The following is a 27,867-nucleotide window of genomic DNA, read 5'->3' on the forward strand; positions in this document are numbered from 1 at the left end:
GAAGCCGGGAGGCGAGAACTGGGCTCTGGCCGGAAGTGGGAGACCGTGGACGGGGAGGTGGTGCCGGCGCCGTGGAGGGGCGCTTACGTCACTTCCTCTGGGCGGGGCCGTGGGCCATCCCGCGCAAATTGAAAGCTCCGGCCATCTGTGCTGCGCTGCGCCCCGGCTTCTCAAGTTCTGCGCCGCGGCCTCGCGTTCTCTGGCTCATGTAAGTGGGGGCCGCGGGGCCGGGCTTCTGGGTCCCCACCCGGCCTTCCTCGGGCAGATGGAGGGCCCTTCCCGGCTAGCGGGTGGAGCGGGCAGTGCAGGCCCGCAGCGTGTCCGCGCTGGTCCCAGTCCCTGCTTTCGGGATCCGGGTCTTCCTGGCAGAAGGGGAATATCTGACTTGGTGCCGGACCCTGCAGCGGCCCTGGGGGCGGCAGGCTGGGCACCCCTGAGCGGAGATTGGGGTGCTGGAGTGTATAGGCCGGGGAAGTGATTTGGGGGACCGAGGGAGGGACCTCTCGTTTTCCTGCGGAAACGAGCAGGCCGGTTTTACATGCAACCTCCCGGCTTCCAAATGTTGACAAGCACATGGTTTTCTTAAAGTTGTGCAGGCGAAAGGAACGTGTCTCCTGGAACAGTCCTGTGGGCGCTCTGCCAGGCCCTGTGAGATCAGATGGAACGGTGACATTGTGCTGTCATTTACTACCTGGTGCCGCGGGAGGTCTCCTGAGGATGCTTTGTGCCTGTGGCCCCCATCATTCTCATCGTGCTGAAGAGGAAACATTTATTCGTGATTATTTACCTAACTTAGAAGAAACATGTAAGTTTCACAAAATTATACTCTGACAGTTTCCCTTGGAATGAAAGAAAACTCTTTTTAGGAATATCTGAGAGGTAGGAGAGTAATTGTTTTTCCCAAACTGTGGCTTGAGGACTACGTGCACCCAAATTACCTAACGTGTTTAAAATTCAGAATTCCCGCCTCATGCCACAACTAGTGAATCATAGTCAGGAGGAGTGGAGGAGTTGAGAATCTGCAACGAACTGAAATTTGAGAACTGCTGGACTAGAGTATCAGAGCTTTCCTACAGTATCAACAGGGTTAAGTCTGACTTCTGATCCTGTACTTTCTTCCTATCCTCCCTAATTTAATGTCTGTTGGGAGAGATTTATGTTTTGAAATGCTAAGCAATGCTCAGTGTCTACTGCTTTTACTTTTTATCATGGGCAGTTGGGTGAGAGGGCAGTAGTTACTTGAAAAAGGACTGTGGCAGCTTCAGGTTTCTGTATAGAAAGGGCTTGGGGGCTGCAACCTGGATGGAAAAGCTGAAGCATTTATCTTGAAACTGTATCTGCACGGCGGGCAGTTTCACATTATTTGTGGGTAGCTTTCAGTCTGATGGACTTGCCCCTGGGCACCACCATTGCCTGTTAACAGAATGTTCAGTTCTTGAAATAAAGCATTCTGATGGTAGTAAATTTCAGTCCTAAAAAAGTATACCTCTAGTTCTATAATACTGTTTGCTTATTTTATTTTTCAGTTGAAATGTTCTACCAAGTGTTTTGCATGTTGTTTCTTACAAAGCCTTTGTAGAGGCAATGTGATATCACAGGATGCACAATTTTAACAATGCCTTTTTGGAGAGAAGACAGGCTCATACTTTTTTTTAGTATTTTCTGTCTGCTTCATACTGTTTCCAGGGCTTGGAGCATACATTATGATTCCAAGAGGGAAAGCACTTTAGAAAGAATACATAAAGGAACTATCAAATAGGGATAGTATGTTATTATGGTAAGTATTCTAGACAATAGAAATTGTTTGACAGAGAGGACCCCAGTTAAAATATTAAAGAGTAGTGACTCTCAAATGTCTAAACAATAATAGGTGCTATGTTAGTTTTTGAACTCTTTTTCTGTATTTTTCCAAAACTTTTGGGTAAATATATTTTGCTTTAACCATTGCTGTTCTCCATTTCTTTTTTCATATCATATAGTTAACTTGGCACTATGGGAATCCAAGGATTACTGCAATTTATCAAAGAAGCTTCTGAACCTATCCACGTGAGGAAGTATAAGGGACAGGTAGTAGCGGTGGATACATATTGCTGGCTTCACAAAGGTGCTGTTGCTTGTGCTGAAAAACTAGCCAAAGGTGAACCTACCGATAAGTAAGTTTGGACCTTACATTAATTCTTTGCCAATTAGGAACGAGACTTGTAATGCTCTTTTTTCAGAAGAGGATCATTTTCCTTCGTGTCAGATTTATCAAGAAGTGAGAGCATGTGCTTTAGAATATTGCCACATCAGGGAATATTTCCTTCTATGATATACGCTAGTTTTCATTCTTTCTAATAAGCCAGAGTATTAGGACACCAGTGGACAAAGACCAAAGGCTGTCTTCTTTATTCTTTATCTAAGATAAACTTTTTAACAATATTCTGAAAAATCCATGGTGACTTTAGACTCTCACTTTCTTGGGTACAGACAACATACTGCTAAACCCTGTTAGCAAAACAAGGCAGTTGCTTCTCAGGGACAAGGTGTTCTGACTCCCTTTTACTTCACTCGGGGCCAAAAATGGTGGCCAAGCTGACATCCAGTCATAACTCGTGACCTTATTTGGGGCAGGATTGATGTCCTCTTTGTTTTTTAAATAGAGACACTAGAAAAACAAGTCAGCATAGTTTTTAGACAGAGATTTTCCACAAGGATTTGGGCACTATTATGTATCTTCTTTTTCACACTGTATAATTTACCTCCTAGAGGGAAGGCTTATAGATCTTAACATGATTTACTTAAGCACAATGGACAATAATAATAATCTTTTTTTGTTTCCAGAAAGAGATGGGGTAGTGAGTTGGGGGTGGAAAGAAGCAGAGAATTCATTATTGAAAGGTGAATATATGTTTTTGGGCTTTTGGGCCTGTCAAGTTAATTTGACCCAAAGTGACCTGTCACAGTTTGTCTGGGATGTGAAGGAGTCTGGGTGCTTCTGCCACTCCAACTGTTGCAACCATTTTTTGAAAGTGATTTCTTTTCCACCAATAAATTTGAACAGTTGAAATTATAGTTGAAGACTACAATTTTCTCATTACTACCTTCCATGTTCTTTAAATTTTCTTCACTGGGGGAGAGAACTTTGTCTCTAGTTTTTTTGTAATTCTTAAGGATTCTGAGATTTTTGACTAATTAGAAGAGTTGTCCAAAGTACAAGGAATATCCATATTGTCAGATGAATTCCACAGGGCCTTCCACATAGTAGGTGCTCAGTAAATGTTTACTGAACTAAAAAGTTTCAGGACTTTCAACAAAGTATTGAGTATTTTAATATCTTTTTCCTACTGTAACTAATAAGTCACATTTGATAGTTTATTTTCCTTTAATGGTTCGTTTTGGGTGGGGATACTAACAAGAAAAAAACCAGAAAGTTTGGATAAGCCTATGGTAAACCTTTATGATCATAATAAAGAATGAGGTAGCTCTATATGTACCTAGAAAGATGTCTGAAATATATAAAATGAAGGAACCAGATATCTGACGTTTGTATTCTGTCTAGTTAATAAAAAAAAAAGTAAATTTCCTTTAAAATCCATTATAATTTTACATTTGCTTTCTCCTATTTTTACTTGATACTTAATCACTAGTTACCAGTCCTTGTGCTATAGACCAATGCAGGTCCATTGTCACTGGTTTACAATTTTAAAAAAAGGACAATGTAGTGAGTCTTCCATTAAAATGAATATGATGATGATTTAAAAGATTATCTTTTAAGATTACATCTTTCTATTCATATTTTTGAGTTAAAATACACCAATTGTCTTGCCAGAATAAAAACCTAAATGTAATACATGATTCTTGTTTGCATCCTGGACTGGAGGTAAAAACTATAGCAGTGCTGTGCCGGAGTCAACTCATAAGAACTTGCTATACCCATCTCCTCCCAATTTAGCATTTAGTGAGCCCACATTGGTAGTTTATCCACCACCGTTGAATATGCGTGTCAGGGAAATTTACAAGCGCTACAAATCAGGCACTTCTTCCCCCAGAACTGGTTATTTATTTAGCAGGTCACCACTAGTTATAACAATACAAGGACAATTGGGCAAATTTTAATATAGACTGTATATTAAACAGTATTTTATTGCTGTTAAATTTCTTGGGTATAATAATGGTGTTGGAAAAATCAGGTATTTATTGTACTATTCTTTCAGCTTTTCAGTAGACTTGAAATTTTTTAAATCAAAAAAAAAAAATGAGGGAAAAAGGCTAGATTTGGAATCACACAGTGTCAGGACTGTCGGAGTCTTTTAATCTGCTCATGAGGAAGGCAAATATTACATAACCCAGTAGGATCCAAGGCAAGATTTGAACCCAAGTCTAAATTAGAGCTTATATTTCCTATGAAAACATTTGCTTAAGAAACAAAAGCCTCTTTTCATAATCTATCTCATCTGGTTTTAAAAAGAGCAAAAGTATTACCTTATAAGATGCAAAGTATGTAAATGTTTTTTCTTCAATTTCATAGGTATGTAGGATTTTGTATGAAATTTGTAAATATGTTGCTGTCTCATGGGATCAAGCCTGTCCTGGTTTTTGATGGATGTACTTTACCTTCTAAAAAGGAAGTGGAGAAGTCTAGAAGAGAGTAAGTAGATTCTCTAACTTAACTATTTTAAGTTCTGACATTGTGGTCTGTATGATACCGATTTCTTTTTATCTTAGTTTGTGGAGGCTTGTTTCATAGTTTAGTTCACGAACAGATTTACTTAAATGTTTCATGTGTGCTGGAAAAGAATGTGTGTTCTTCAGTTATTGAGTGGAAGGTTTTATGTCTATCCATTAAATCAAGCTTATTATTGTAGTGTTCAAAGTGGCTTCTTTTGTGGGGGGTTTTGTTTTGTTTTTTATGTGTGTCTACTTAATCCATCAGTTACTGAGGAAATGTTAAAATTTCACTGTAATGGTGGATTTTTCAGTTACCTTATAGTTCTGTCCATTTTTTGCTTTGTTTATTTGAAGCCATTTTATTGGTTGCCTTCATATTTAAAATTTGTTATATTTTTGTAGCAAATTGAAACAATATGTAGTGACTCTTAAAGTCTCTATGCTTTTTTGTTCTGGAGTCTATTCTGTCTGATGTTAGTATACACATAACAACTTTCTTTTGTATGTTCCTAATGCCTTTTTCTGTTTACTTTTAGTTTTACTATGTCATTGTTTTTAGGCTTGTTTCTTGTGAAGAACACATCACTGTAATTTTTTTTTATCCATTCTGTCAACCTTTGTCTTTTTAAAAAATCTTTTAAATGGAGAGTTTGATTCTCTTTACACTGATCATTAATTGCTAATATATAGCTCCAACCTTGTTTGACTTCTTTTGACATAAAGCATTACTCTAGAAAAGTCTGATGATAAGCTTGTGTGTATGGGCACTATAAATCCTTGTTCTTTGCATCTAGAAACCCAAAAGATCTGGGTTAATATTCTTAAGAACCCAGTGTACACTTTCAAATGAGTCAAACATTTTTTTATTCTAGGAAAATTTCTTGAATTATAGTTTTATTGTAGTTTCTTGAGTTCGCCTCTCACCTTTTTTTTTTCTCTCTTGCAGAAGAAGACAAGCCAATCTTCTTAAGGGAAAGCAGCTTCTTCGTGAGGGGAAGGTCTCAGAAGCCAGAGAGTGTTTCAGCCGTTCTATCAATATCACACATGCTATGGCCCACAACGTAATTAAAGTGAGCTAAATAAGAAATAAAGCCAAAGTAACAAATGGTTGGGTTCATTTAAGCCAATTACAAGCCAGCTGTTTGTTAATGGGCAAGAGAGGACATGAAGGGAGGATAATTATTGTAGGCCAGACCTTCAGGAAAGCTGGGTGTCAGAGGAAGAAGGGAGCAGGGTTTGTAGGTAGGAGAGAGGAATCCAGCCATTTCCAAGGGAGAAATCCTAAGGAATGAGCTCCCATTTTTAGATGAGTCACTTGCATAGATGAAAGTGCTCCGTAGAGACGGAAGGGCTAAATTCTTGGAGGTTCAATCCTACCCCATGCTCATAGTCTTCAACACTTACTGTAACCTTCACCCTTGAATGACTGTCAGGGATCTATTCAATTATTCTGGCCAGTTCAGAAGCTCTGCAGATTTCTAGTCTGTTTGATCTGCTTCTGCTTAGAAGCTTCTTCCCTCATCACCGTAAATCTTAGGGTCAACACTCCCACAGTCACAGCCCACACTTCCCCCTTTTGGGGTCTCTGTTCAAACTGCTTGGTAAACAAATGGGAAGAATGGTGATTAGATTCTGTTGTGTCATCAGTACAGTGTCCTGTAGACTTTTGTTCTGTGACAAGAGAACCTGGGGAAACACATGTCTTATGTTCTTTTGGGAGCATAACCATTCTTAAGATGGTAGCTGTCTATAATTTGAAATAATTAAGCATTACAGCTTGTTTTTTTTTCTCCCCCCTCCCTGCCCCCCTGAATGTACAGCAATAGTTCTTTTTTCCTAATGTATAAATTGACTTTTAAAAAAGATTTCTTAGTGGCTGTATAATTAGTTCAATATATGCTAGGACTAAAAACAGAAAAACTTACTTTAAAGGAAATGATTTCCAAAAATAATATTAGCCTGTACATGTTGAGGCTGGGTAAGATGGGTTTGAAACAGGAAGTCTTTCAGTGCCTTCCACGTGCTGTTCTTGAGATTGGTCGTGACCCTTCCTCACAGGCTGCTCGGTCTCAGGGAGTAGATTGCCTCGTGGCCCCATACGAAGCAGATGCGCAGTTGGCCTATCTCAACAAGGCCGGGATTGTACAAGCTATAATTACAGAGGACTCCGATCTCCTCGCTTTTGGCTGTAAAAAGGTACCTAACTACAACTACTCCATACTGTTTTTCTATGTGGTTGGAAATAGTGTAAATCAAGGAGCTAAAATTTTCCTCTCCAAAAATACATATTTTATCTTATTTAATACCTGCAACTAATATCTACTTACAGTGTTAACAATTATTTTATTTAAAATGAAAAGAAAGGTTTTGCTGCTTGACATTTGTGTAATCTGGATGATTTTTCAGATTAAGCCCTTAAAGTGAGAGGGTTGTCTTGTTTTCTCCAAATTCTTTAGTGGAATGTAGTCTTATTTTTTAATAATGATCACTTACATGCTTTATATTTTTCAATTAGGTCGTGTAAATAAGCTAACGTATCTACTAGTGAGAGGCGTTGCAGTAATTTAGAATTATGTATAAACCTGTTTAATGGAGAATTTTATTATGATATGTTAAGACACAGAACTATAGAGTGATCTCATTTCTGTTACTATCTATGTTATTTGTATTATCTATATATTTGTAGATGACTAGAAGGATCTGTGAAAAGATCAATGCTGGGTAACAGTGATAGATGAGAGATCTGGGGCAACTTCTGTTTTCTTCTTCCTGAATTTCTGTGTTTTCCAAATTTTCTGCAATAGACATGAATTACTTTAAGAATAAGAAAAAGGGTTACTTTAATATGTAAAGCAGAAGGTAAGGAGAAAATGCTTTTTGTTATTTAAATAGGAATTGCTATTTGACATGATCAACCCTGTAATAGAAATAGGAAGTAAAGAGGAGCAGAAAGGGCCTTCTTTATACCAGAGTCAGGGCAGTTGAATTATGATGTGTGATCTTGTCTAGCCATAGCCTGTGCTTCAGTTTAACTTACCTGCAGAATTGACGGTAATTAATTGGACTCCCTATCTCTTGGTTACGATGAAGAACAAGAAAGATTTCTTAGAAGTACTGCAGTGGATTTGGTAATGAAAAATTAAAATGGCTTATACAGGTGTTAACAATTTCCCTTCCCTTTGAAGGTGATTTTAAAAATGGACCAGTTTGGAAATGGACTAGAAATTGATCAGTCTCGGCTAGGAATGTGCAAACAGCTTGGGGATGTGTTCACAGAAGAGAAATTCCGTTATATGTGCATTCTTTCAGGCTGTGACTATCTCTCATCCCTGCGTGGGATTGGCTTAGCCAAGGCCTGCAAAGTACTAAGACTAGCCAACAATCCAGATATTGTGAAGGTAAGAGTGATTTACCAAGAGTCACGTTAAGTTCTGAAGCAGTTCTTAAATAATAGATGAACCGCTCAGAATATGGATCTTAAATATTCTGTTATATCCACAGCCAACATTGTGTCATTGAAAGGAGAAAACTACTAAGTCACTAGAACTTTGCTTTTGGCAACTGATGAACCATGTTTTCAGCAGTTGACCAAAAAACTAGTAATTTTTAAAAATAAAGACAGCTATAAAGAGATTTAAGGATAAAATGTCCTAGGGGAGAATTAATGTTAAAATGCAGTCTTTTGATTTCTGTCTTATTACCCTAGTGGTTCTCAAACTTTTTGGTCTCAGGATCCCTTTATACTCTTAAAAGCTCTTTGTGGCAATAGTTTTTGTTTATATGGGTTATAGCTATTAATATTTACTAAGTCAGAAATTGAAACAAAAAAATTTAAATATTTGTTAGTTCACTCAATAATAATAAATTCATTACGTTTTAAAATAAATATATTTATATGAAAATAATCATCGTCTAAAACATGAGGATTATGAGAGGAATTACACATTTATGTAAATCTCTTTAACATGGCTCAATAAAGCTGGATTCCTAATTCTACTTCCTCATAGAATCCGATGCAGTATCACGTGTCGTGAATTTTCCAGAAAACTGAGACACCATACGTCATTGGTCTATAATTTAAGAAATTAAGCACTCGTTAAAGAAGCTTATTCCCACTCCCACTTGCCTTGAGTAGTTCTCTTAAGCCCATAGAGTTTGCAGAGCAGAATTTTCATTTTCTGTTTCTAAGAGTGCAAAGTGTGAGTCCTCAGGGCTAAGGATGGTCTGATCTCAGGGTTGGGAGATGGTGGCAGATCTGGGAAGAGAGCAGCATGCACTGACTAGCCTGTGACTCTAGGATCACTCTGGTCCTCTGGGTCTTCACTTCTTCATCTCTGAGTTTAATATAAAAGTTTCAAAACCCTTTCAAGCTTTAATCATCCATGACCATAACAGGAGTTAGAATGTTGACTCCATTTTTAAAATATGATCTAAGAATTTTTTTTTTTAATCCTCAGATTTTGTCTGTTGTTTGTTTTTTGCTTTCTGGATGAAAGGGATTTTGAGGGTGAAGAATGTATCTTAAAGTTATACTTAGGAATATAAATTTGATGTGTAACTGAATTTTTCGTTCTTTGAATTAATGATAGGAAAAAACAAAGAAAACACTGTTATAGAGACTTAGAATTTTACGTCATGACATGATTGTGTTTACTGGTAGAGGTTTTTAATGTAGATAAAAGCAATTGATTTTTTTTTTTATCCCTCATCCTTCTCTAATGTAAGCTGATGGATCTTGGGGATAATGTGTTCCCTGTTCTTTGTTTGCAGATAACTAGTAAATATTTTTGCATCTATTATTAGGTTATCAAGAAAATTGGACATTATCTCAAGATGAATATAACAGTACCAGAAGATTACATCAAAGGGTTTATTCGAGCCAACAATACCTTCCTCTATCAGCTAGTTTTTGATCCCATCAAAAGGAAACTTATTCCTTTGAATGCCTATGAAGATGACATTGACCCTGAAACACTGAGCTATGCTGGGCAGTATCCTTTCTGAACAAGAATTGTAGAACTTTGCACTTCTTGCATATGTTTGTGGTGATATTTTTAGTGAGACATTCAGTAAAAAGCTTGTACTTTTTTTTTGCTTTGTTTTTTTATAGTTAAATCTTTATTTTTTAAAATTAATTACCATGATAGTGAAAATTTAGAACAACTTTTGCTTGTAAACCTGAGGCTCATCCATTATAACTTGCTAATTACTTAGACTGACTTGGCAGAAACATATACAGTCAGTCACTTAAGGTACATACTCCAAAGGTGGTACTTAAGAGACCCTCTCACAGCAAGTAAGCTCAATTAATTAGGAAGAACATTCTGGGTATATGAGTATCCCAGTTGAGGATGCCCTTCCCACAGCTACTGGCCACATGCATTCAGGGTGATGCAGAGCTGTGAGTCACTTAGGTATTGGCTAGGACTTTCTTCTTTATTGCCCTTGACAGGGAGTAAGTGATGACTTGGGGCTTTGCTTCAGAAAATAACCAACTCCTGCTGTGACAAATAGAGACTAATAAACTCTGCCTGTGGTTTTGGTAAAGCTGAATGTAGAAAGTAAGTACTGTCCATTGAAATCATAAACCTGAAGATTTTCTGTGACAATAGAAGACACTTTTCCATCTTAATACAGTATTGTTTGATTATTAATAAAAGCATTTTCCTTAATCCTACCAACCTAGGTATGTTGATGATTCTACAGCTCTTCAAATAGCACTTGGAAATAAAGATATAAATACTTTTGAACAGATTGATGACTTCAATCCAGACACTGCCATGGTAATATTTTAAAGACTTTCTTCTCAAAGAGCACATTTTAGTTATGTCTCAGGAAGTATGACTAAAGGCAAATCTTCATTTAGTAAACATCTTTTAAGCATTTCTATATCAAGGCACTGTGAAGTGTAGACTGAAAACAACTTGATACTAGAGGAAATATATCTCTTAGAACATAGGTATGTTGGTTAATTTCCTTAAATTAAAAAGTTATCACATAATATATTATCAAACTTTTAGACTTTCATTTGAGCATACCAAATGTTTGATGTCTTTTTTCTCATTTCACCTCATTCAGCCTACTTAGCCTTTCATTTGATCTCTGTCTTTAGACAAATGAATCTTCCCACCTTCTAAAGTGCCTTTGGTTTGAATATTACTGTTTTGGGTTTCAAAGGTCCAATTGCTCTGAAGGCAGATGGGTGCGAATTGACTGTATGGTCAGGTTGAAGATGAGGACCCAGGGGCCAAATAATCATTTTTTTCAGCTCTCTTCCTACATGTGGCCACCATGGTACCTGGTGCCTTAAATTCCTGAGTTGTTCTCTGGGTTTCTGTACATGGAGTTGGCTTTTCTCACTGATGTTCTTTTCTGTAGACACTTGAGTTTGATCTCTCTTGGGCTAAATTCTTTATTTTTATTTTTTTTTTGCAGTATAGTTGATTTATATAATGTAAGTTTCAAGTGTACATGAGGTTTCATGATTCACAATTTGAAAAGGTTATAATACTTTATAGTTATTATAAAATATTGGCTATATTCCCTGTGCTGTACAATATATCCTTCCACCTTCTTTATTTTACACCTGTTAATCCCCTCCCCCTGTCTTGCCCCTCCCCCTTGGGCTAAGTTCTTTAAGCTCTTCTATCTATACTCTTATCTTCACTATGGTTTGGAAGTTACATATATCTCCTAATTTTACTGCAGGTGGAGTTTGTGTTTGTTTCTTGTTCTTATTGCTTTGGGGGTGACTTTTTTTTTCCTTATTGAATTACTATTGACATATTAGTTTCAGGTGTATGACATAGTGAATTTTTTTATTTATATACATTATACTTATATACATTAAGAAATTATTTATATACATTAAGAACTTATCACAATCATTCTAGTTACCATCTGTCACCATACAGAGTTATTACAGTATGATTGACTATGTAGTCAGCCCTTCATTTCCATGGGCATCTGCAGATTAGACCAACTGCAGACCCAATTCAATTGAATCCTTGGATGCAGAACCCATGGATATGGTGGGCTGACCATACTGCTCCATTGTATATAAGAGACTTGAGCATCCGTGGATTTTAGTACCAAAGTGGGTCCTGGAACCAATCCCCCACAGCCACCAAGGGATGACTGTATTCCCTGTGCTGTGTATTATATCTCTGTGACTTATTTACCTTATAGGTAGAAGTTTGTATAAGAAGAGGACTGAAAAGACTTTATTCTGCTATCTTCTTTATACATTTGAATTACTGATATTACAATTTCATCAGGAATGATTCTCATTTTTCCTGTCACAGAAACTGAGAAATAATTGGCTGAATTGAATATGTTCAAATATGAATGGGAATGTTATGACTCACTAAGACAGCCATCCTTCATAATCCCAAATCCTTATCAGATCTTTTTTTTCATAGAGAAATTTCCCTTGGAACCACTGATTGTACATCAAACTAATCCTTTTTATTTCTCAAAAATTTATTCTTCCCAGTCAGGTTTTCTAATTGCCTATTTCTCTCTCTCTATCTCTCTCTCTTTTTATAAAACCATCAATGAGATCTAATGCCGTGAGCTATACTGCTTAAACTGTTTTTATTATGCTTATTCTCTCAATTATTCTAAGTTACCTTTCTTGTTACTTATTTATTATATTACTTATTTATTTTTATTTTTAATCCTTTGTTTAAGATTAGATTCCAAGTTCAGGTGGGATTTTTGTCAGGTACAATTCACACCCTAAGTACCAGCATTTTTTGTACTGTTGTTAATTTTTTAATATTTTGTACCCTTTGCCTCTTCTGCTCTATTTGAATATCATTGACATCCTTTTAGCAGATCATTGTCATCTAAAATGTATTTAGTTATTAATTGTGAATAACTTGTATTAGCATTAAAAATGATTATTTACCAATCCTTATTGTCAATGAGTTTTCTCAGAGGAAATTTTGTATAAGACTCAGCGTAGACCAAAGTAGCTTTCTGTTTCTCAGTATTGTCCATATTATAGAAACTATTGTTTTGTAAATTAGATTGTTTTAGTTTAAAGTCATCCAAGTTCTAGAGATGGGATAGTTGATTAAATACATAACTTTATAGTTTTAATTTTCAAGTCCTTTGTAAAGAGTATGTTAGTTATTAATTAGAGGCTTGTTGCAAGATGATTATTAAAGTAATTACTATTATATATTGAACTAATACTCAAATTTTAAAAGTAGTTTTTTTCTGATCATGTTTCTTCAAGTGCTGTTTCATTTCTTGCACTGCTCATCTTAGGAAGATTCTTTTTTTATCTCTTAGAAATGAGCTAACAAGTTGCTTGACCCTCATTAAGAGATAAATAGATCTAGGAATATAAAACACATTTAATGGAAAAGTATAGGACCAGCAAAGTGGAAAATGTTATTAGAGGACAGATGTTTCATCAAAAGCTGTTCAAAGGGGTAATTTAATTATTAACTTATAATTTATGTTGATACAGAGGGAAATAATTTAACTAATTTTCTTCTTCAAGTAACCGTTTTCCTTTTACTGTTTTAGCCTGCCCAATCAAGAAGTCGTAGTTGGAATGACAAAGCATGTCAAAAGTCATCTAATATTAATAGCATTTGGCACAGGAATTATTGCCCTAGACTTGAGCTGGATATTGTTGCAGATGCTACAAGACTGAAAGAAAATCCAAGTACTGTAGGCATTGAACAAGTGATTAGTACTAAAGGGTTAAATCTTCTGAGGAAGTCACCCATTGTGAAAAGACCAAGAAGTGGTATGTATTTTGTTTTTGTGAAACAAAACAAGAAGTCTTGTTTAAGAAGTCTTTGTTAAATCCGAGATCACTAAGATTTTTTTCCTGTTTTCTTTTAGAATTTTTATACTTTTAGTTCTTACAGTCAGGACTTTGATCCATTTTGAATTTTTTTTTATATGGTGTGAGGTAAGGATCAAGGTTCACTTTTTGGTATATGGTAATCCAGTTGTTCTAGCACCATTTGTTAAATAGATTATCCTTTTTCCATTGAATTGCCTTCCTGCATTTCTGTTTCTAGATTGGGTTATTCTATACCAGTGGTCTCTTTTCCTATCTTTGAGCCAGGCACACTGTCTTAATTACTGTAGCTTTATAGTAGATCTTAAAATCAAGTAATATAAGTCCCTAAGCTTGTTCTTTTGAAGAGCTGTTTGGCTATTCTGTGTTCTTCACATTTCCATACAAATCTTAGAATCAACTTGTCAGTTTCTTTAAAAAACAAATTCTGCTGAGATTTTGATTGGTATTTAGTTGAATCTGTAGATCAGTTTGGGGAGAATTGACAACAACATCGAGTTTTCTGATTCATTTAAATCTTCAATGCTTTGTAGTTTTCAGTGTACAGATCTTGTACATCTGTTAAATTTATACCGATATTTCAGATTTTTGATACTGTTGTAAATGGTATTTTTAATTTTAATTTCTGGTTCATTGCTAGTATATAGAAATACACTTGGTTTTTGTATATTAATCTTATGTTTGGTAACCTTACTAAATTCACATATTAGTTCTAGTATCTTTTTGTAGACTCTCTAAGATTCTCTATGTAGATAATCAGATCACCTACAAATAAAGTCTTTGGTACAATATTGAACAGAAGTGCCGAGAATGGAATGCTAGGTATTGGGAAAAAGGTTTTATTTTCCACTGTAGACATATTTAGAAGTAGAAAGAGTAATTGTAATCCATTCCTTCTCTCTTTCTTTCCCTCAGACGTTACATGAATGAATGAACGTCTGACAACAAAAGCAAAACAAAGCCCATGGAGACTTTTAGTTCATGCTTTTATGTTTTGAATTTAAGTATGGATTATACACATTTAGCCAAAATGTCCTGATTCCTTATGAACCTAAATCTTTTTCATGATAATATCTCTGAACCTTTGTTTCCTCTTCTGAAAGGGGAACAATATTGCCTGTTTCCAAATTGTATACGTGATATATAAAAGCCCTGATGCATAGCAAGTACACTGAACTTAATAGTTCCTTCCTTTCCTTCTGCTGCCATCAAGATGATTCATTTTAGGTAGAGAGCTCATCAGGAAATTACCTGTATCAGATTAAATCTTCTCTGTTATAACTACCATTTATCAATGGATTTTGTCTCTGGGCACACACACAAATGCAAAAACAAAACAAAAACCAGTGAATTTTTTTCCCTCTTTAATGTGATAGCTCTTCATATATTTAAAGGCAGCCATTGTCACCCTCCTAAATTTCTTTTGCAAGCTAAAAGTTTCTTATCTATCCAGGTTATGCTTTGGATACAATATAATTTTTTAATAATTTGTATCTGTTACAGTGAGTGGTTGTTGAGATGTGGTCTGCTTACCATAGAGCACGGTAAATATTTAGAACTGTGGCACTATTTCAGTCCTTCATCCAGAAACTGCTTTTACTATTGCAAACAAAGATAGTATTAGCTTTTATTAGTATTCTTGTCATTTTGCTGGCATTTTCTGCATTTATAATCGAAAGCCACCATTTGCTGTTAAGCCAGGTACAGTTTTATTTGTAAACTTAAATGTGGGTTAAATTATCTTTATTGAGGTAATCTTAATTCATTATAATCCATTGTGCTGCCTGTTAATTTTTTTTCCTTTTTTTGAATCTTTGTATTGTCTTCTAATATATGAGTATTAGGTCACCTGAAAATTTGAGAAGTATGGCTCAAGGGTGTCTTAAATTTTTGGTTAAAATTTGTTTGCTTGTGTCATGTTGAACTGAATCAGAGCAAGTATGGAAATCTAGGGCTCCATACCAGAGACAGACCTCCTTTCATACCATTAGTCACCAATTATCTTTCAGGGCTATTCAGCTTGCTGCAAATTCCCATAACTAATACACAATAAATTTTGCTCTACATTGTCCACTAGAATAATGAGAGGCACTGTGAGAAGTGTCTAGCTCAATTCAGGATATACTAAGTCTATGAACTTCTCCAAGGAGCTAGACTGACAAACTTATCATAAAAAGAAAATGAGATTAGTGTGGTGTGGCTTCTTCTTCAAGCCTTGCTGGAGAGCCTACAATATTTTTTTTTCCTCTTCTATAAGAGCTCATAATTCTCTGCATAATACACTGATTTCGGTTTTGCCAAGTTTACCAATCTATAGGTTTTGGGTTTTTTTTTAATCTATGCATTTTTTAATTTGAGTTATCACCTTGACTCTAGTGTTTTGGCATGCCCCAGCCCTTTTACCAACTTCTTAGAATCATGAGCATTTACTCATGTGAGTGGAAGCTGTTCACTCTGAGGATTAAGTGGACTAATTCAAAGCACCTTAGTGCTATCTCTATGTCTTTGTCTATTTCAGCTTTAACACTTTACATTTATTTAGCCTTATGTGGTATTCTAACACCATAGAATACATTTGTCACATGGCAGTCTTCTGAGAGCCCCTTAGCTATGTAATGAGGATCAAAACTAAAGCACAAATTACTTTTGACTACATGACACTTTAAAAACCATAACACATGGATGGTGTATATAAATAGCTCCTGGTTTTATGGAAACATTTAAAAAAAATCAAACATTAAGTTAAATCATACATTTACATGTAAATTGCCTTAGATTTTTTTTTTTAACTTTCAAAATTAGGTCCTTAGTATATGCGTATAGAGTCTTACAGAATTGATTATATCCTGAAGTTTTGGTTTGGGTAATTTCACATAAAATCATACAAATAATTGACATTAAATCATAGCTAATTTTTGAAATTATAAAACACAGCAAAGGAAATTTTTTTAGAGTCATTTTATTTCCTTTTCTGATGCATAATTAAAAAAAAATTAAGACTTCATCTTTAGACAATAGGGCAAGGACTGTGGAATTAAGACCAAATCTCTGCATGTGAAATAAAGATTTACAGATAATTTTGTTTTTATTTAGAAGAGCTGTCAGAAGATGACCTGTTGGGTCAATATTCTACTTCAAAGAAGACCAAGAAAAATAGTTGTGAAGTTAGTAAGTCATTGAACTCTTCCGACTTGTTTATGCCTGACCTGGTAAACGGAACTACTAATAAAAAAAGCTTAAGTACACCACCTACAACAAGAAACAAATTCGCAACATTTTTAAAGAGAAAAAATGAAGAAAGTGGTGCTGTCATGGTTCCAGGGACCAGAAGCAGGTATAGTTATACCTATGGAATATTGTTTGTCTATTGTATCATATACTCTGTTGACATTCATTTTAATTGTCTTGAATAACACTGAATCTAATGGGATAGGTGTAGGACCTGGCTTAATCCAAATACAGTTTTTTCAAATCATGTAGTGCCTTAGTTCTGCTGTTTCCCTGAACTTCTGTTACTTTTGTAATCTCTCCATACAGAACCAAAATAAGAATTGTAGACCTTATTACATTTTGCATTAGAAAAACTCTGCTGTTTTTGGGGGGGGTCCCCCCTTCTTTGTGCCTATTTCTTTCTGTTTTTTTTAAAGCTAAATATAATTTTGCAAAGGATAGTTAGAAATATATTTAAATACAGATGGCTATTGATTTCTCATATAAATTGACAATTTTATACGATACTAGGTGCTCTCATACAAAAATGAGAGGCAATTTTTGTTCTTGAGAAACATGTAGTTTTTCCTAGTTGGAAAACTAGGTCATGACAAAATCTTTCCGTGTAGGGTAGTATAAGTACAATGACAAACCATGCCTGAGGTGTTCTGACGGCATCTAATGCTGAGACAGTGGCTGGAAAGGACGAGGGGGAAGGGATGAGTATTAGATGCCGTTACCTAAGGTGTAAATGATGAGTGAGCGAAGCAGACGAAGCGTGGAGCCAGGTGCTTTCCCAGGAGACTCACACAGCTTGGACAGAGGCACAGAGCTGAGCAACAGCATGGAGCGTGGGGTGACTGTTTGCTGTAGACCACTGCCATTATTACTTCTGCCACAATGTAAATTGGGGAAAGGATGAAAAGGGAGCAGAAATGAAGATGATGAGGGAGCAGAAGCAAGCAGGCCAGTTCATGAAAGGCTTGTAAGCCAACTGAAGGATCTCTGAGCCTTTAAGGTGATGGGAAACATTTAGAAGGCTTTAATCCAGGGAGGGGTATGATTTGATTCCTAGTTCAGATAGACCACTCTGAACACACTGTGAAGAATGGAGTGTAGCGGGCCAACGTGGAGCAGAAAGATTGGTTAGGCTGTTTCCATCATCCCTGCGAGTGAAGGTGAGAACTTGAGGAGTCAGTATGGCTTAGGGATTAGGAACTGGGACCCTGGGGTTAGGCTGCCTGGACTTGAATCCTGTCCTATTTACTCATGAGTTGTTTGACTTGGGCAAGTTAATTTCTTTGTGAGAAAACTCCAAAAATCTTCTGCATTACTTCCATTGTTTTTTCTGCTAGGTTTTTTTGCAATTCTCTGGATTCTACTGACTGTGTGTCAAAGAAAGCAAGCAGCCAGCCTCTGGATGAAACCGCTGTCGCAGATAAAGAGACCAATGGAAATGAGTCAGACTGTGTAGATGGCACGGTGTTGGCTGACACCAGTGTAGCACATAATTCAAGTGAGCAGACTGCAGATGATGTGACCGTGATTGCCGCAGACTCTCAGTCTTTGAAAACCAGCAGATTCACAAGGACCATCTCACCACCCACTCTTGGGACACTGAGAAGTTGTTTTAGTTGGTCTGGAAGTCTTAGAGATTTTTCAAGAACACCAAGCCCCTCTCCAAGCACAGCACTGCAGCAGTTCCGTAGAAAAAGCGATTCTCCCGCCTCTCTGCCTGAGCGTAACGACTGGTGTGATGTGTCTCAGCTGAAGAGTGATGAGTCCGGTGATGAATCTTACCCCTTACATGAAGTGGGCTGGTCTTCTCAGTCTCAGGAAAGCATGGAATTATCGCCACACAATTTAAGTGCAACTAAACTTTCCCAGCCTTCCAGTAAGGATTCAGATTCAGAGGTAAGTCACATTATGAAGCCTTTGTTTTCAAATTCATATATAAGAGAAAACATGGTGTTTCTCAGGTAACAGGAAATTTTGCCTGCATTATGGAAATAATTGGTTGTTTTAATTTTTATTCTAGGTCTTACTGAGTAGAAAGTTCACATTTAATTCATCTGAAGGGCTTTTCTATGTCTTTCCTATTTTAGACTCTTGTACGTGTAATCTAACTATATTTCTTGAATCACTATGTATTCCATTGAGAGCTGTCTCAAGTTGTGGAACACTTAAGACCTAAGCAGAACAATAAGCTTTGTGAAAAATTATTATAAATTTAATATCAAAATCCTTAATATACTCTTGAATTCAGATAACATTTAAAACCTTTTGACGAAATGGCCCTATTAATGTGATGGTTTTCATCTTAAGTTTTAGTACTTTGGAAATATATATTTATTTACGGTTTTTATTTTTGTTGAAATGCCCCTTTATGACAAAGCAAAATAGTAATACAAGTGATTTTATGTTATTCTGTTTAAATTAATAAAAGCATCCTACTCATTTTTCTTATTTATAAAATATCTTTATTCTTACTTAAATAAAATCAAAACCACAAATAAGTACTGCTCATAAAGACCCAGTGATAATCATATTTTAAAATGACATGATTGCATAATAGCATTCTTTAAATCTGAGTTTTACCAATTTAACATACTTCATTTTATATTTACAATTACAGTTACCAAGTTGTAAGAACAGTTAAAGCCTTGGGATTATTTGACAGAATTTTGAGGTCTTATAATCCTGAATATTGAGCACTGTCTAATAAATCAGTATAGGTTGTATTTATCAAAAGCAAAATATTTTATTCAAATTCCTAAAGGAAACTTGAGTTGTATTGGACTCAAATTGAAGGGAAAAAGCCTAGGTAAAATGTGGAAACAAATTGTTTTCATTTGGTGAAAGCTGAAATCAATTAATATATTCAAATCCAAAATCCATCTCGTGGTGTTTTTTGAGTAAGAGTATGCCAAACCAAACCCCTGAGGCTTTTGCTTTTCTTTTCCCATTCACCCACTTTGCCTTCAGTTCATTCATACTGGTCTAGAAGACTGCTTCTTTTAATATGAGCCTCCATTTTTTTCCTTTTCCATCTCTTAGCTGGGTTTTCACTTGGCACCATCTGGGTACCACCACAGCTGCTATTTCTTGAACATCTTTCATAAAAACATCGTTATCTGTTCTCAAACAATTGAGACACTAATGGGTAATATAAAAACTATATAATCCTTCTTTGATTCAGAAAATATTTTAGAAAGCCACAATATTAGCCTTTACTGCATGATTCTGAAGAAAATGTATTGGGGCTTCATTTTGAATATCAGTTTTTACCATATGGTTCTGAAGAAAAAGCACTGGAGATGTTTACTGGTTCACTGTGAAAAGCAACAATCATGTGTTCTATATGTATTAAGTACGTTAACCCTATTTGAGGTGAATTAACCTTAGGATCTTACTCTTGATCTTCATTTTAAGAAATGATATAGCCCAGAGTCACCACTACTGCTAGCTATGAGCAAGGAACTTTAGAGTTTCTATAAATTACAATCCAAATTAATGGAGTATTTTTTACTTTTGGATTGTTTTTTAAGTAAATAGTACCACGTGGAACCCCAAGATAATATTTTTTAAAAACCAACCCTCTTGGAAATGCTGAAATGTAGACCTTTCAGAATTTCCATTTATTGTCCTTTTTTATTTGACTTTTGTGGGAATCAAGATTATTCTGTCTATAGAAAAGTTTTATATGAGGGGATTTGGGTACAGAAGATAGGTCTCAAAAGTCTCTGCTAAAGGTAATTGTGCCTTTCATACAGTACTGCTCTACTTCTTGAAAGTAGATGCCTTTTTTCTCTTTAATGTTGAACACGTCACACAATTAAAAGAGCTGTGGAGCTACACTGGTTCAAGTTTTTGTGGCTAGTAATTTATGAAAATTATTAGCCAAGCTTGCAAATGATATTACAGGGGGAGACTTTATTTTTGAAAAAGAGAATAAATCCACACTTTTAGTTATCTACTTTCCAACAAGTTTAAATCCTTGAGGGGGTACAGCATCGCACAAATTCTGTATCCAGTGACTTTAGCAGGATGGTTGCTTCAGAATTTGGCACGAACCATGCCATTGTTTCCATGAGCACAAGTTACTTTTCCCCAGATTACTCTGGTTTTGTTGGGTTTGCCACCAGGAGTTACAATGTTCTTCTTTGCTTTGTACACATAAGCACATCTCTTGCCTAGATAGAATTCAATTCATCTCAAGCATAAACACCTTCAATTTTAGGAAGAGCTGTGCACCTCCTCTAGTTCTAGAGACCCCACTTACAGCTTTTTAATTTATATTTTGTACAGTTTACTTCTCCAGCTGAAAGATCTTACTATATTTCTTTAGTGAAACTCACAAACATCACTCTTTCCACATTAATTTTCTTTTATTCTATTCCAAGCTTTTTATATTTTTTTCTTCTGAGAAAGTGCATTTTATTTACACTGATTTTCTCAACTGACTTGTTTTATGTTTTGTTGAATATTGGTTAATTGTCATAAAAATTCCATACTAAAAATCTAATTTTACTTTATTTTTTGATTTGTGGGATCTAGGAATCTGATTGCAATCTTAAATCACTTGATAATCAAGGTAATCAGAAATCCAAGCTACACTTATTTCATTTTTCGAAAAAAGACACGCCTCTAAGGAACAAGGTAAAACACTTATTTAAATTATTTTTAAATTTCAGAAGCGATACATACCAGGAGATAAGAAATATAAGCAAAATTAAATATCAAAATGCCTGTATTCTTAATTACACAAAAGCGTCTGCCTTCAAACCTTCTAAGACCATGTTTGTGCTTAATTTGTAGGTGTTTAAGTTGTGAAACCTGCTGTTTTTCTCTCGCAGTATAACCTTGTTTATAATGACTAAAATATGCCCTTGTATGGGTTTAGTTAATCCTCTTATGTTTGTCCTTTACCCTAGAACTTTTTGCTGTAGCAAACTGTACTGCAACCAAGATCTTGTGGGTAAATATTTGAGTACACATTCTTGATTATTTTACAAGGATGAATTCTGTGGAATGGTATTACTGGTCCCACAGCATCTATGATGATGTAAAGCTTTGATATATACTGCAAAAAGGCCTTCTAGAAACTGGGTTCCTGATAAGCCAGGTTTTTTTCTTTATCAAAATATATAAAGATTTGTGTGACTGCATAGTGAAAGCTCATTAACTTAAAGTATGTTTTATATATTAAGTGTTCTTGCCCATCAGTATCAAAATACTAATTGTTAATGTAACAATGGGCAAGGGACATGAACAGAGATCATAAAAGAAAAAGTACAAGTGAATGATTAACGTATAAAAGCACATTCAACCTTATTAGTAATCAAATAATGTAAATTAAAGTAATAAAATATAATTTTTATCTCTCATTTTTCCATAAAAGTTTTTAATTTACTTATGAGAGTATTGTGAGATGAAAAATCACATATTTAGGAGACTAAGAATTGCTCTGCCACTCCTGGAAAGCAATTTGAAAGAGTTCAAATAATTTAACCCAATAGATTCATTCTAGAACTTGAGGCTAAGGAGAAACTGAGAGTTTAAACACGAGAGCACTTAGTTCTGCATTGGTTACAGTAGTAAAGAATTGGAAAAAAGTTCTAAATACCTAAGAATAAGGGAGTGAAATACATTGAATACGCTGTTGGTTTTACTTCTTTGCTGGTGGAAATATAGGTGAATTTTTTTTGTTTGTTTCTCATGTTTTTCTATAATGAACATATGTTATTTTTCTTCTATTTATACCTGTGAACTGTATTTATATAGTTAACAGATATTATTTTCTTATGTTAATTTTTTAATGCATAGAAAGTTTAAAAAAAATTTTAATAAGTGGTCTGGCTATTTGAAAGAAGGTTCCCGTCTCATACTATATAAATATAAACCTGAAAGCTATTCAAGATATAAATGTAAAAAATGTGAATATAAGATTGTTTTAAAAATCTTTGAGTGAGACAGCCTGTTTCAGGACATCTGTCTTGGAAAGATGTTCATATTTCTGAATGAAAAGGGAAGCCATGCTATTAAACAATATTGTAGCGTGGTGTTTTTGTTTGCTTAAATACTTGAAATTACTCACACATCTGTGTATATTTGTATAATCATGGTATAAAGTCTAAAAGGATGCCAAAATTATGTGCAGTCATGGGTAGGACTAGAGATGTAAAAAGTACTTTCTCAAAAGGAGTTACATCTGGACATTAAACTATGTTTTTATTATTATTCTTTGTGTTAGAGATATGCATTGTCAGAGTTTTAACTGTCACTTCTGTTTTGGTGACAACTCCCCAGATGAACCTTCCTTCTTCCTCCCCAATATCCACCTTCAGTATCTAAAATCAAACTCATCTTTTTTACCTCTAACCAGTACTTCTCAGAACATTTTTTATCAGCTACAGAAAGTTATTTAATTTCAAAATTTAATTTCAAAATCTTAGGGTTGACCTCTTTCTTTATAACCGCCAGCTTGATCCTTCTTCTGCAGGGATTAAAGAAAAACAACCAAACATCTCCATCTATCTAAATCTTGTTTCTTTCTCTGTCTTATTTCATGCTTTCCCGTTTTCCCATCACCAACATCCTAATTCAAGATTTCAACTTTCACGTGTGAACCTTTCCATTCTTATACATCCTCTACTAGATTCATCAATTTTAAAGCCCTGTTTTATATTACCGCACTCTTACCACCCTAAAAAAACAGCAACAAAACTTTAATGGCTCCATATGTCCCACAGTGTAAAAATCAATGGATTCAACTTAAATGTCAGTAGAGATCCATTTAAGTAAATTACGGCACATTTATACAATGGAAAAAAGAGGCAACTTATTCAAAACAAAATTCAATTCCACGCATGAAATGGAAAACTCTCCAAGATACATTGTTAAGAAGAATCAAGATATAGTAAGCAAGAAAAGCAAAGTACACAACAGTGTGTAATATGCTCCTTGTTGTCTAGTGTGTGTGTGTGTGTTTGTAAATGAATTCAGTGGATGCACAGGAAACTAGTAATAGTGATTGCCTAAAGGCAGTGAGGGAGTACAGGAGACTTACTTTTCTGTCTATTTTATAACTCTTGAATTTAGTGCCAGGTACGTGTATTAACCTGTTTTTTTTTTATGATATATTTTTGTATCGTACTTTTGTATGATAATTTTTGTAGTAGACATTTGTAAGCACATTTTTGCATATTGCTTATGGGTTATTTTGTTGTTGTTGTTGCGGTGTATGAAGAATAGTTTGAAATTAAATACAGGTAGTTGCTTTAACAGAATAGTATTAAAACAGACATTTAACTTTCAGGTTCCTGGGCTGTATAAATCTAGTTCTGTGGACAACCTTTCTACAACCAAGATCAAATCCTCAGTACCTGCCAGAGTCAGTGGGCTGAGCAGGAAGCCAACAAGCATCCATAAGAGGAATCATTATAATGCCGAGAACAAGCCAGGATTGCAGATAAAAATCAATGAACTCTGGAAAAATTTTGTATTTAAAAAGTGAGTTGCCTTGTTAACTTACTCTAAAATAGGATAAATGATTTTCTTCTGTAATTTCAACTTCTCTCTCCCAGCTGTTTCTGTTTTCATATGAATTAATTTCTTTATTGCTCTACCCACCCTCCCACCCCCAAAAATCACAATCTTACCCTAAAAGAATTATTTTCCTCTAGTCCCTTTAACTGACTCTTTGTAAGAATATTTAGCTTCAATTTCTATGCCTTCTTTTAGTGAAAAGATGGCAAAATGAAAAACCTCAGTTCTCAATCTGCCTTTGGGGGGGGGGGGGGTCTCTCTGTTGTTAAGCAGATTACTTTTCCAGGTCTTAAGTGTCTCAATTTTCTTTCCTTCTAAAAGTTGTTTTAGATGTAGGACGTAAGAAGATAATGCTTTGTGGTACTTCTGGATTTAGAGCAATTTGTTTCCCTAAATTATCACATCTAACATGGGGAGAATGATTGAGTTTATGTGATCAATTTGCCAGATTTCTAATGTATGTAGCGAACACTGTTTTAAAAGAATTGACCCTCTGTCTACATTTTTTGAACCACAGTACTTCTGTTGGACTACAACATCAGCCACAGAGTAGCATCAATTTATAATTAATTCATTTTCTTGTCCTTATTAGAGCAAATGTGCTAAGAATAAAAGCAAAGAGAAATGAATGGAGGGAAGGGCATTACGTGGAATGATAGGGTTTAAATCTCACCTAACAGAAATATTATCACGATCAGATGAGATAGTATGAGTGGAAACACTTTGGAATAAGTGCTGGACAATTATTTTTTACTTTATATTGTGTAAACTCTAGGATTAAATGATACAGCAGCAGTTCTCAAACTTTTTGCCTTTAGGAACCCTTTATAGTCCTAAAAATTATTGAGATCCCAAAAGTACTTTGGTTTACGTGGGTTATATCTGTCAACATTTAACCATCTTAGAAAGTAAAGTGGACATTTTAAAAATATTTAAATAACAATACGCTCATTACATCTTAAACCGATAGTATATTTTCACAAAAGAAATAGTTGTTTTTCAAAACAAAAAAAAAGTGAGGACACTTTTATATTTTTGCAAATCTTTACTGTCTGGTTTAACAGAATTAAGTTGGATTCTTATATCTGCTTCTGTGTTTGCGTCTGCTTCTGTTATGATACGTTGCTTTGGTTGAATTTTATGAAGAAAATCTGGCCCCACACAAAGTTGTATTTGGAAAAAGTATATTTTAATAGGATTTTTATTTAATTGTAATTCTTCTTTTATATTACACCAGAATTCAAGAAGTAGTTTCTCAAAGGTAGTTGTAATGTAGAATATGAAGCCCTGTCAGTTGACTCTCTGTGCTCTGTAGCATCATAGTCTATTGGTCCACATTGCACTTTGTGCATCTTCTACTCACGTGTGATTTTATAACATTGGCGTTGATCATTTGGAAAATGTGGGTTTATTGAGTTGTGCTTATCTTCTAATGGTTGACACATTTCATTATACAATATTAAGAAAAAATCACAATCTTTTTTTTGTAATTGGAGTCACTGGAAATTGAACCCAGGACCTTGTGCAAGCTAAGCATGTGCTCTACCACTAAGCTATACCCACCACCCTCTCCAAAAAGAAAAAAATCACAATCTTATCAGCAAAGTCTTTAAGTACTGAGAAACTATTAAGTGGCAGATACAGGTTTTCCAAAATTCTAATTTTCACTTGAAAGTTTGAATTTTGTCATTGGCAACGAATACTGTTAGGTTTTTTGTCTTTGAAGTAATAGTCTCTCTTTGTTCATTTTAGAGAAGCCCTGTGCCAAATACCTAAATTTGAATAACCATAGTGTCACACATGCTTTTACTTGAGATAACCATCATACTTCTCTGTGCAACAAAAGTGCCTTCTGTGTTTCCCATTTTGTCACAGAATATTCAGGGGGTTGAGAATTAAAAAAATTTATAATTTTTACTACTTCATCAAAAATGTTCCTAGGTGAGACTCACTTTTTTTTTTGGTACTATTAGTATTTCTTGTACAGTTTGGTGCCACTGTCTGGATTCATGCTAAGTTGCCAGCAGCTTTACTCAGTTCTGCTTTTGGCTTATCAGGACAGATGTTAGCACAGCAAGGAAGGCAGATAAAGTCTAAATATTATTATGAAAATAGTTTCATTCTTACAAAACCCCTGGAAAAGGTCTTGGGAATTTTTAGGGGTCTGTGGGTCATACTTTGAAAACTGCTGCTAGAGGGAAATTAACAGTATTTTCTAAATGCCTTGTAGGAAAGTAAGACTTACTCATATTGAATTTTTGTTGACAGGAGATAGAATCACTTTTGTTGTCTTCATAAGAGGATTAATTTTTACAGATACAGAGCTCCCAAAATCTCGGCGAAGGGAGAGGAGTAAAAGATAGATAAAACAAAGATTGTTCATGCTTCATTCATGCTGGTTCTCAGCCAGACTGGAGAAGGGCGCTAATCAAAAAAGAACTGATCATTCTGCCTTAGCTAGTATATATTTAGTCGTGGTTTAGCACCTACTTTGAAAGGTGATTTAGAAAGCAGGAATAGGAGAGGGTGTAGCTTAAGGATAGAGCACATACTTAGCATGCACAAGGTCCTGGGTTCAATCCCCAGTACCTCCATTAAAAAGCAAAAATTAAATAAATAAACCTAATTACTTCCCCCGCCCCCAAAAAAAGAAAGAAAGAAAGAAAGCAGGAATGTGTACTAAGAAGCAAAACTCACATTTTATTGGACATACTCAGGGGAGAACCTGAATGTGTCATGTAATGAATTGAGACAAATTATAAAGTAAAGAATCATCTCCTCTTCATATACCTCTATTTTGTCCAGGTAGGTTATTCTCTAATAATTGCTATCCTAAAAACACCAAATTCATTTTATTATATTATATTTTGCAGAGATTCTGAAAAGCTTCCTTCTTGTAAGAAGCCAGATCCCCTGTCTCCAGTAAAAGATAACATCCAACTAACTCCAGAAGCAGAAGACGATATATTTAACAATTCCGAATGTCTGCGTGTTCAGAGAGCAATATTTCCATAAACACAGGCAGCTGGGAGGCTGTCGCCTGCAAGAGAATCTCTATCAATTGGAAATCCTATTTGGGATGAGGCAATTATCAGTCTGAAAGATTTGCTCTTAGAGCTATGCCATTTTTAAAATAGGGTACATTTTGTTTATTAACTATGTAACTGTTTTTGTTCAGCAGCTTTTTATATTTTTTGAAAGAAGCTAACTAGATAAATAATTTTTGTTTTGGTAGTTTTTGGAAATTTTACTGTTAGTTAGGTGAGTCCCTTGGAACTTATAAAAATCTACTCTAAAGATTTCTGTAATGTCGTCAAGTACAAGGATGGTAAATGAAAAACCACAATTCTGTAATCATTTTATCCTAGAGGAAATTACTGAATTTCTCAAAGCTTTAATTTTTTCCACCTGTCTTTCCTATCTTTTATGGTTGAATTGGAAATATAGTTGCTGGGATTGGAGTGGTAGTCGGAAGGGATAAAGATCATTGTGTAAGTGAGACAGTGTTCTGTTTTCCCTGAAGAGTTTGGTTGGGTTACAGATTGACAGTAAAGGAAAATTGCTTTCAGTGTCATGTGAAAACGACTTCTTATTAATATTCTTAAACCTCAAAATAGCCTGTTTTTCTAAAT

At 35.2% G+C, this 27,867-nt stretch overlaps 1 protein-coding gene across 2 annotated transcripts; it reads left to right on the plus strand.

Moving 5' to 3' along the window:
- The first annotated feature begins 16 nt into the window (after positions 1–16).
- Positions 17–27,803, plus strand: EXO1 (exonuclease 1). 2 transcript variants are annotated; one of them, XM_010992070.3, is made up of 15 exons: positions 17–208; positions 589–805; positions 1,980–2,153; positions 4,511–4,630; positions 5,597–5,720; positions 6,709–6,846; positions 7,836–8,048; positions 9,454–9,641; positions 10,337–10,433; positions 13,192–13,417; positions 16,571–16,811; positions 18,043–18,601; positions 21,245–21,346; positions 24,006–24,199; positions 27,109–27,803. In XM_010992070.3, the coding sequence occupies exons 3-15, from the start codon at positions 1,993–1,995 to the stop codon at positions 27,248–27,250; spliced, it is 2,505 nt and encodes an 834-aa protein (XP_010990372.1). In that variant the 5' UTR covers positions 17–208; positions 589–805; positions 1,980–1,992; the 3' UTR covers positions 27,251–27,803. The 2 variants fall into 2 exon arrangements, with proteins under 2 accessions (XP_010990372.1, XP_064333278.1); XM_064477208.1 differs by having other exon boundaries at positions 16,574–16,811.
- Positions 27,804–27,867: the final 64 nt, after the last annotated feature.

This window comes from Camelus dromedarius, chromosome 21 (assembly GCF_036321535.1).
Source record: "Camelus dromedarius isolate mCamDro1 chromosome 21, mCamDro1.pat, whole genome shotgun sequence".
NCBI lineage: Eukaryota > Metazoa > Chordata > Mammalia > Artiodactyla > Camelidae > Camelus > Camelus dromedarius.